The 10200-nt window shown below is 45.6% G+C and overlaps 2 protein-coding genes across 4 annotated transcripts in view; one reads left to right on the forward strand and one right to left on the reverse strand.

Annotated features, from left to right (window-relative positions):
* FGR (FGR proto-oncogene, Src family tyrosine kinase) overlaps window positions 1-10200 on the reverse strand; it is a 665433-nt gene that overhangs the window by 137526 nt on the left and 517707 nt on the right. The window lies entirely within an intron of this gene.
* The window catches only part of LOC121916073 (digestive cysteine proteinase 2-like), a 60559-nt gene that overhangs the window by 29538 nt on the left and 20821 nt on the right, over window positions 1-10200 (forward strand). Inside the window, exon 3 of the mRNA XM_042440827.1 lies at window positions 1094-1186. Coding sequence (XP_042296761.1) covers window positions 1094-1186 — 93 coding nt within the window. The remainder of the gene's footprint in view (window positions 1-1093; window positions 1187-10200) is intronic.

Below are 10200 nucleotides of genomic sequence, written 5' to 3' on the forward strand. Positions count from 1 at the left end.
GGTCTGGAGGCTCCGTATTCAGCAGAATACACCTCCAAGACGTCTTCCCCTGCCCGTCTGTACCCCGCCAAAATGTCTCCACAGGATCAAACAGGTTGCGTTCAATTATTTATTTTTATCTTTCTGTTGGAATGAAAGCTATAATGTGACAAAACTTTTCAAAAGACTTTTCCTAACATTTTGGTACAGTTGTTTATTAGGCACCATAAGAATGTCATTGTGAAGTCTTGACCTGGAAGTAAGTGGGGTATAAGTGCAATCTTTTATCCATTAATATGAGAGTATGTCCCAAAAAATTTGGTAGTATTTGTGTATGAATAAATAAATATGTGTAGGGTTGCACCTTAAAATGTTGAAATCAAGCAGTAAATCTTAAGGTAAGGGAGGGAGGGAGCATGAAAAATGATTTATCAAATATTGGGCAAGACAAGAAGGATGTTCCCACTGATCACTGGGTAAGTTAATGTGACGCAATGATGTTATGCACCACTGTTTTGGGGCAGCCACTGTTCCCCCCACCCCCAATTTTGTGAAAACCATAACATGGTCACCAAGAAATCTTCTGTTCTTGGAGAAATCAAATTCCCCATCCACCTTCACATGAGTGAATAGGATATCATAAACTAACCAATTTTTTTAAAAATTGACATATTTTGTAACAAATTAAACTTTGAACTAAATGGACTCTGTTTGGTTCAATTTTTCCTTTCTTACAAAATGAGTGCAGCCGTATCTTGACCATATCTTGATGTATCTGCCCAAAGAGCTCTTATAAGAAGGAGGATAAGAGAAAAAGAAAGAATGGATGGGAAAATGGGAATATTCTGTGTTGTGATTCCAGAAACTGTTGTTTTTGTTTTGTTTTGTTTCTGTTGTACTTTCATCCTGAAAAGCACTATTTGTGAGCTTCCCAGATGGCCTTCCATCTAGATGTTACTCCCAGGACAAAAGTGCTTAGCTCCAGGAAGGTTGCTGGATCAGCCTTGGGCTTTCAGCCTTTCTGTTTCTTTCAGCCTGGAAGAAAACCCCATTTCTAGATGGGGTACTAATACAGGTCATTTGCTAATATGGTAACTTCCACTATGTCCTGTAGGAATCATCAACCTGCCTTATGCTGAAATTGAAGAGCCTTTTGAAGCTTGGTACAACTTAACTGGAAACAAGAGTCGCATTGAATACTACAATGGTAAGAAACCAGTGCATTAAAGATGTATATATGTAATGTAATGCATGTATTTATTTATTTACGGTCTTTGATAAAAGATGAAATAGGTAGGCAGGCAAATACAGTTTTGGCTAGAGCAGTGATTCTCCTTTAGGTGTTTTAGATTTCAGCTGCCAGAAGCTTATGGTCAAAGAACCTGAGTCAAACTACATGTGATGAAGATTCAAGCATCTGTAACAAACATATGCAATTTGAATTTAAACTGTGGTGCACATGTGTATACACACACATGTACATTTTAATTCATTCACCTCCTCCAGCCAAGGAAACATCTAATTAAAATAATAATAACTGTAAGCCACTCTGATAGATTTTAGGGCTGAAGAGCGGGGTATAAATACCATAATAAAGAAATAAGGATGGAAGGATCCTTGTGGAATCTTCTGTCTCATTTGTCAAGACAACCTGTAACCAGGATCAGTCCTAAGATATTTTGCTGTCTGAGGCAGAGCTACAAATGGGTACCTTTATGCTGGTACATAAGACCAGTTATTTTGGGATGTGAGGCAGACAATTCCACATACAGCTTTCTCTGTTTCCTAGCAGTAATATTAGAATAAGAAACAATTGCCTGCTTTTTTGAGGAATCTGCTTCCAAAAGATGGCAAATGCATACCACCCTGAAGATGAGGAACTGCTTTTAGCTTGAGGGCTGGATTAGAAAAAGATCTAGGGAAGGATGGATTAAAAAGTGGGTCCAAATAGCAACATGTTTTAATTCCAAGCTCCTATTACACTAGTTGAGCCTCGAGAGAGAAACATTTAAACCTTCAAGAATGAGTGAGACAGTCATACAGAAGCCAAGAAGGCTGAGGTTTCCCTGTCCTGCTCGATGTAATGATAGGTCTGGCTCTGGGTGCAGTTTGATCTGCTGGTATGTCTCAGGCAGCAAAATGTCTTGAACAAGACCTGAGTAGTCTCTAATATTTTTATCCTGCAGATGGAATATTCCATATATCTATAAATTCTTCTGGTTAAAGTTTATAAGCTGGGACTATAAATCTGTAATTTTATTTAATAGCTGGAATCCTCCTCTAAACCACCAGTTGATAAACAAGCAGAGGCCAAATGTAACTGGTGAGGCTGCAGCCAAAGGCAAGATTTTGGAGCCATTCAGACTACACTTTACCCCAGATCAGGAATCGATTCTTGCACATGAAGTTCATATTGGCCCTGAATCTGTCACAATCCATTTCGAGGCATGCACAAGCGTTTCGTGGCAAATGCCCCTTAGCGCAGGTCATTTGCAATTGGGGCAAAAGCTGTCTCTTTTGAATAAACCCGGGTTCCGCGAATATGAACTTGCCCCCAATCATGATCAGGCAAGTTCAGGGGAGGGATTTAGGTCAGAGGAAGGGCAGTGGGCAGGGCATTCCCTCCCCTCATCAGGGAAAAGAAGGAGGAGGAGGAGGAGGAGGAGGAGGAAAGAGCTAGAGGAAAGATGGAAAAAAGGGGAATCTGACAGGAGGCAAAGGGTGACAGGAGGCAAAAAGGGGGGATCGGCGTGACTGACGGGGGCTGCAAAGGGCAATCAGAGGGAGGGCAGAGGGGGGAACTGGAGAAAGTAATGGAGGAGGAGGAGGAGGAGGGAAGGAAGGAAGGAGCTGGGGGGAAGAAGGAGGCCATGGAGGGCATTCTGTAATGGAGCAGGAGGAGGAGAAGGAAGAGGCAGGAGGAAGGGTCACTACAGGGCAGGTCAGAAGGAGGGCACAAACGGAGCTCGCACCAGGCAGCTTTTCCTTTTTCAAAAGTTTTAAAAATTATTTTTGACAAAAAAATGTGTATGTTTTTTGCAAAAGGTAGATAGATATATAGATAGAACAAAAGCATGACGAAGTGTCAGTTCAGGGCAGGTCAGAGGGACAGAGCAAGCCTCCCTCTCACACCAGGGAGCTTTCCCTTTTTTATTTTTTTAAAATTATTTTTGGCAGTCTATGCACATGGTTTTTGCTTCAGGTAGATATATATTAGATAGAACCTGGCTAGCTGCTTGTTCACTTTCCCTTTCATTTCCTCACTTCCAGCAAAGGGGAAATGCTGCAAAGGGCACTTTGCAAGACTTTTTTTCCTTTGCAAATGAATGCGTTAAAACTTACCCTGCAGTAAGTGCTCTCCAGATTGCAGCCTAAAATGTTAACCAATCTTCAATATCTATATTACACTAATGTTGTAATATTAGGACATCTTCAATATCATATTACAACATTGTTGTAATATTAGATATTGAAGATGTTAACACTGCAATCTGAGAGCACTTACTGCAGGGGTTGGCAAACCCCGGCCCGCGAGCCGCATCCAGCCCGTAGGCGGCAGGACGGACCAGCCCGTTCTTGCCGCCGATGCCGCAGGCGATACTGCGGCAGCGATGGCAGTGGTGCGTAAGATGCAGGCCGCAGACAGTGTGCCGCCATCCCCACGCTTCCTGTAGCCCTGCGCGCGCCTGCAAGGGCTAAATAGGAGGAGTTTCTCCTCCTGGGGATGGTGGCCAGTGGTCTGCTGGCAGAGGGCGGGCTGTTGGAGCTCCAGCCTGTCCCCATTGGCAGCCAGCTTCAAGAGGAGGAGCTCCTCCTCGGGCCGGGCAGGAAGGGGGCAGGGTCCTGCTCCTCCTTCCCGCCCCTCCCACGGTGCACGACAGCCGCGGGGAGGAAGGAACGGGGGTGGGGGTCACCTCTGCCCTTTCCCTCCCTTCCACAGCTGCCTCAAAGCTGCGGGGAGGGCAGGAAGGGGGCGGGGGTTCGCCTCCTCCTCTTCCTCCCTTCCCACGGCTGCCTTGACAGCCGTGGGGAGGGCAGGAAGGGGGCGGGGGTCACACTCCTCCTCCTCCCCTCCCTTCCCAGGCTGCCTGACAGCCGTGGGGGGGGGACAGAAGGGGGCAGGGGTCACCTCCTCCTCCTCCCCTCCCTTCCCACGGCTGCCTGACAGCCGTGTGGGGGGGGGAGAAGGTGGGTGGGGGTCGCCTCCTGCCCTTTCCCTCCCTTCCCACGGCTGCCTCACAGCCATGGGGAGGAACGGAAGGGGACCAGAGGAAGAGGCGAGAGGAAGAGAGAAGAGGAAGAGGAGGAAGGAAGGAAATGAAGGAAGAACGGAGCACCGAGGAGGAGGAGGAAGGAGCAGGAGGAGGAGGGAGGAAGGAAGGAGGAAGCGGGAGAGGAGGGAGGGAGGAAGGAGAAGAGCAGGAGGAGGAGGAGGAGGAAGAAGAAGGTACGCAGCAGGAGGAGGAGGATTTCCATTCCATTTGTACGGGTCTGCTTGTGTTTAACAATGACTAGTGGTGATTGATGATGATGATATCAGTCAGTTTCTGAGGACATGCACTCACTCTTTCTGAAGGTTGAGACAGTGTGACTTTCCAAAGTGCATTTATGTGTATTTTTGGTGCTTTTATGCTACAAAGATCTGCTTTAACAACTGATAGTGATGGATGATGATGGTGATGCTGATGTATGGTGGTGATATTGATATCCGCCAGCTTCTGAGGCCCAAATGTCCTCCTTTTGATTCCATGCCTAAGAAAACATGCAATTTATATTAACATTTTTTAAAAATCATCAATTTTTTTCACATGTCCTCCATTTTAAAGAATGTGTCCTACATTTGAAAATGTTGGTTCCTATATTATTTAATTATTTAATTATTTATTTTTGGCTCTCTCCTCCACCCCCACCCCCGTTGTCTGGGGGGCACCAACCCGGCCCTCGGCTCAAAACAGGTTGCCTACCCCTGACTTACTGTATCCTGTGGAAGAACTAGGAATGCTCCAGCAACAAACCATTCATGGGGAAATCCTGTTGATTGATTGTGTGCTGGACGCATTCCTGGTTCTTCCCAGGATAGGTCCTCTCAGATCACCAATGTCATGTGAAAATCTTAACTGCGATCGCGCAACATATCCCGGGAAATGCCTTTTTAAAACTCCCAATTTTTCCCATGTGATAGTCTCCTTATATAAGGACCGTTTCAGGGTGTTAAAAGGTGAGGTATAGCACACTCAGAGATGAAGGGGTTCATTTTGGTCATCTGTCCAGCCAAGGTATATTATTATTATTATATTATTATTATTATTATTATTATTATTATTTTCCGCCTTTTCTCTGGGGAGTCAAGGAAGATTACAGCAAAGATATTACAGGAAATTTGGAGATATGGGCGCGTTACAGAGCACCCACGAAGAAGGGCACTCTGCCGGCGCCGCGGTTGCTGCGTCCAGGAAAACCGCAGTGGTCAAAACCCGCGGTTTATGGATGCAACAAAAAGAACGCCGCCAAAAAAGCAGCTTCTTTTTGTGCCCCGAGAGTGGCGCTGCAAGTGGCCAATGGCACACTCACAATGTCACTTCGTTGCAGGATGTGCGGACGCTATGCCTCTGCAATGTCAAGATGGCAGCGCCCGTGTAGACTTGGGCGCCGCCATTTTGGTACGTCCCCAGGACGTACTAGGGTTAAGGGTGTGCGTAAACGACACCCTTTCCTAAACCCTAGTACATCCTGGGGACATTACTTTATGCCGATGCGGACACGGGCCCAAAGTCTGCTGTAGCTTTCAAGGTCTCTAGTTTCCGCATCGGCGTAAAGTATGTCCCCAGGATGTACTAGGGTTAGGAAAGGGTGTCGTTTACGCACACCCTAAACCCTAGTACGTCCTGGGGACATACTTTACGCCGCTAGCGGAACGGGCCAAAGGTCTCTGATAGATTTCAAGGTTCTTCTGGCAAGGAGAAGCCCGCTATCTCTCCAGATAAATTTCCTATGAAATTTTGTAAGTGTGTGCTTACAGTGGACCGAGCTGTAAGGAATTATTTCACCTTCACTAATTAAACAGTTATATTGCTGTAAACAATGACGGGATACAGCCGGCCAAAATGGTGGTGTTCATGACGTCATGAAGGTAGAGCCTTCAGACGGCCTTACCTGAATGCCGCCATGAACACGCCGCCCGCACGCCCCAAGCGGGAAGAAGCGGCATTAAAAAAGGTGCTGCTTTTTCCCCGCTTCTTTTCTGTATGATGCCGCAGCTGCGCAGCTCTGTCTGTAAGCTGCTGTGCACCGGTACGCCCAGAATTGTTAAGCTGCCAATTTAAGTTGCCCATTTAAAAAGGCCCTGTGTCTGCTGCGTCGCATAATGAGTTGGGTCCTGGACACATGCGCAGTTTGCAGTCAGGGCTTTAATTTGCAGCGTCAGCTGCCGTGCAGGTGTGGAAGCTGCAGCACAGATGCAGCCGGCATTTTCGAAGCCTCGTAACCCTAACCGTAAACCCTAAACCTAACCCTACCACCCTAACCCTAGAGCAACCATGTATGCATGCGCTGCTAGAATTGTGGAAAGTTTGGAATTTAAAGTGAACCCCTACACACATTCCTGTGCCATTTTCACCTAACAATAAAAAAAACCCTAACAACTTTAAATATTTACATATGTACAAAGGAGGTGATGGGGGATGGCAGGGGGACAGCGGTGGCAGCGGCGACAGCTGTGGCTGTGCATTGCAGATTCCGCAAGAGCGCGGGGACCAAAGAAGAGGAGGCATCCATGATGCTGGTGACATTGGCAACGTGTAAGTGGACAAGGATGCCAACACCAGCTGATCACCAGGCTGGCAGGGGAGACCACCATTGGTTCTGGGCAGGGTCGAGGGAAAAAGTTTTTAAAGGGGCTTGGGCGCTTTAAATGTGCACATAGGCTTTCTGCCGCCGCTGCTGACACCGCCCTTGAGGAACGCTGCCTCTGTCTTTGCAGCGCGTCCTCCGAGGCGGCGGTTTGGAAACTGCGGGTCAGAAACGGCCCCAGGTGAGGCGTCTTCACTGCCCCCCATGTGGAAGCCCCATCACCTGAGCCACGCCCCCGGGGCAGTGGTGGTCTGGAGGCTCCGTATTCAGCAGAATACACCTCCACAGACGTCTTCCCCTGCCCGTCTGTACCCGCCAAAATGTCTCCACAGGATCAACACAGGTTGCGTTCAATTATTTATTTTTATCTTTCTGTTGGACTGGAAAGCTATAATGTGACAAAACTTTTCAAAACGAACTTTCCTAACATTTTGGTACAGTTGTTTATTAGGCCACCATAAGAATGTCATTGTGAAGTCTTGACCTGAAGAAGTAGTGGGGTATAAGTGCAATCTTTTATCCATTTAATATGAGCAGTTATGTCCCAAAAAATTTGGTAGTATTTGTGTATGATAAATAACATATGTGTAGGGTTGCACCTTAAAATGTTGAAATCAAGCAGTAAATCTTAAGGTAAGGGAGGGAGGTGAGCATGACAAAATGATTTATCAAATATTGGGCAAGGACAAGAAGGATGTTCCCACATGATCACTGGGTAAGTATATGTGACGCAATGATGTTTATGCACCACTGTTTTGGGGCAGCCACTGTTCCCCCCACACCCCATTTTGTGGAAAACCATAACATGGTCACAAGAAATCTTCTGTTCTTGGAGAAATCAAATTCCCCATCCACCATTCAATGAGTGACATTAGGATATCATAAATCAACCATATTTTTAAAAATTGACATATTTTGTAACAAATTAAACTTTGAACTAAATGGACTCTGTTTGGTTCAATTTTTCCTTTCTTACAAATGCAGTGCAAGCCGTATCTTGACCACTATCTTGATGTATCTGCCCAACAGAGCTCTTATAGAAGGAGGATAGAGAAAAAAGAAAAGAATGGATGGGAAATGGGAATATTCTGTGTTGTGATTCCAGAAACTGTTGTTTTGTTTTTTTTTGTTTCTGTTGTTACTTTCACTCTGAAAAGCACTATTTGTAGCTTCCCAGATGGCCTTCCATCTAGATGTTACTCCCAGGACAAAGTGCCTTAGCTCCAGGAAGGTTGCTGGATCAGCCTTGGGCTTTCAGCCTTTCTGTTTTCTTTCAGCCTGGAAGAAAACACCCATTTCTAGATTGGGGTTACTAATACACGGTCATTTGCTAATATGGTAACTTCCACTATGTCCCTGTAGGAATCATCAACCTGCCTTATGCTGAAATTGAAGAGCCTTTTGACGCTTGGTACAACTTAACTGGAAACAAGAGTCGCATTGAATACTACCAATGGTAAGAAAACCAGTGCACTTAAAGATGTATATATGTAATGTAATGCATGTATTTATTTATTTACTGGTCTTTGATAAAAGATGAATCGGTAGGCAGGCAAATACAGTTTTGGCTAGAGCAGTGATTCTCCTTTAGGTGTTTTAGATTTCAGCTGCCAGAAGCTTATGGTCAAAAGAACCTGAGTCCACACTACATGTGATGAAGATTCACAAGCATCTGTAACAAAACCTATGCAATTTGAATTTAAACTGTGGTGCCACATGTGTATACCACACATGTACATTTTAATTCATTCACCTCCTCCAGCCAAGGAAACATCTAATTAAAATAATAAAACTGTAAGCACCTCTGATAGTTTTAGGGCTGACAAGAGCGGGGTATAAATACCATAATAAGAAATAAGGATGGAAGGATCCTTGTGGAATCTTCTGTCTCATTTGTCAAGACAACCTGTAACCAGGATCAGTCCTAAGATATTTTGCTGTCTGAGGCAGAGCTTACAAATGGGTACCTTTATGCTGGTACATAAGACCAGTTATCTTGGGATGTGAGGCACGACAATTCCACATACAGCTTTCTCTGTTTCCTAGCAGTAATATTAGAATAAGAAACAATTGCCTGCTTTTTTGAGGAATCTGCTTCCAAAGATGGCAAATGCATCCCACTGAAGATTGAGGGAACTGCTTTTCAGCTTGAGGGCTGGATTAGGAAAAAGATCTAGGGAAGGATGGATTAAAAAGTGTGGTCCAAATAGAACATGATTTAATTCCAAGCTCCTATTACACTCGTTGAGCCTCGAGAGAGAAACATTTAAACCTTCAAGAATGAGTGAGACAGTCATACAGAAGCCAAGAAGGCTGAGGTTTCCCTGTCCTGCTCGCATGTTAATGATAGGTCTGGCTCTGGGTGCAGTTTGATCTGCTGGTATGTCTCAGGCAGCAAAATGTCTTGAAACAAGACCTCGAGTAGTCTCTAATATTTTTATCCTGCAGATGGAATATTCCATATATCTATAAATTCTTCTGGTTAACGTTTATAAGCTGGGACTATAAATCTGTAATTTTATTTAATAGCTGGAATCCTCCTCTAAACCACCAGTTGATAAACAAGCAGAGGGCCAAATGTAAACTGGTGAGGTCTGCAGCCAAAGGCAAGATTTTGGAGCCATTCAGGACTACACTTTACCCCAGATCGGAATCGATTCTTGCACTATGAAGTTTCATATTGGCCCTGAATCGTCACAATCCATTTCGAGGCATGCACAAGCGTTCGTGGCAAATGCCCTTAGCGCAGGTCATTGCACATTGGGGCAAAAGCTGTCTTTTTGAAATAAACCGCGGTTCCGCGAATATGAACTTGCCCCCAATCATGATCAGGCAAGTTCATGGGGAGGGATTTAGGTCAGAGGAAGGGCAGTGGGCAGGGCATTCCCTCCCCTATCAGGGAAACAAGGAGGAGGAGGAGGGAGGAGGAGGGGCGGAGGAACGAGCTCGAGGAACGATGGAAAAAAGGGGATATGACAGGAGGCAACGGGTGACAGGAGGCAAAAAGGGGGGATCGGCGTGACTGACGGGGGCTGCAAAGGGCCATCAGAGGGAGGGCAGGGGGAAATGGAGAAAGTAATGAGGGAGGAGGAGGAGGAGGAAGGAAGGAAGGAGCTGGGGGGAAGAAGGCGGCATGGGGGCATTCTGTAATGGGGCAGGAGGGAGGAGAAGGAGAGGCAGGAGGAAGGGTCACTACAGGGCAGGTCAGAAGGGGGCACAAACGGAGCTCGCACCAGGCAGCTTTCCTTTTTCAAAAAGTTTTAAAAAATTATTTTTGACAAAAAAAAGTGTATGTTTTTGCAAAAGGTAGGATAGATAGATAGATAGACACAAAAGCATGCGAAGTTGTCAGTTCAGGGGCCGGTCAGAGGG

Source organism: Sceloporus undulatus, chromosome 9 (assembly GCF_019175285.1).
Source record: "Sceloporus undulatus isolate JIND9_A2432 ecotype Alabama chromosome 9, SceUnd_v1.1, whole genome shotgun sequence".
NCBI classification, from domain to species: domain Eukaryota; kingdom Metazoa; phylum Chordata; class Lepidosauria; order Squamata; family Phrynosomatidae; genus Sceloporus; species Sceloporus undulatus.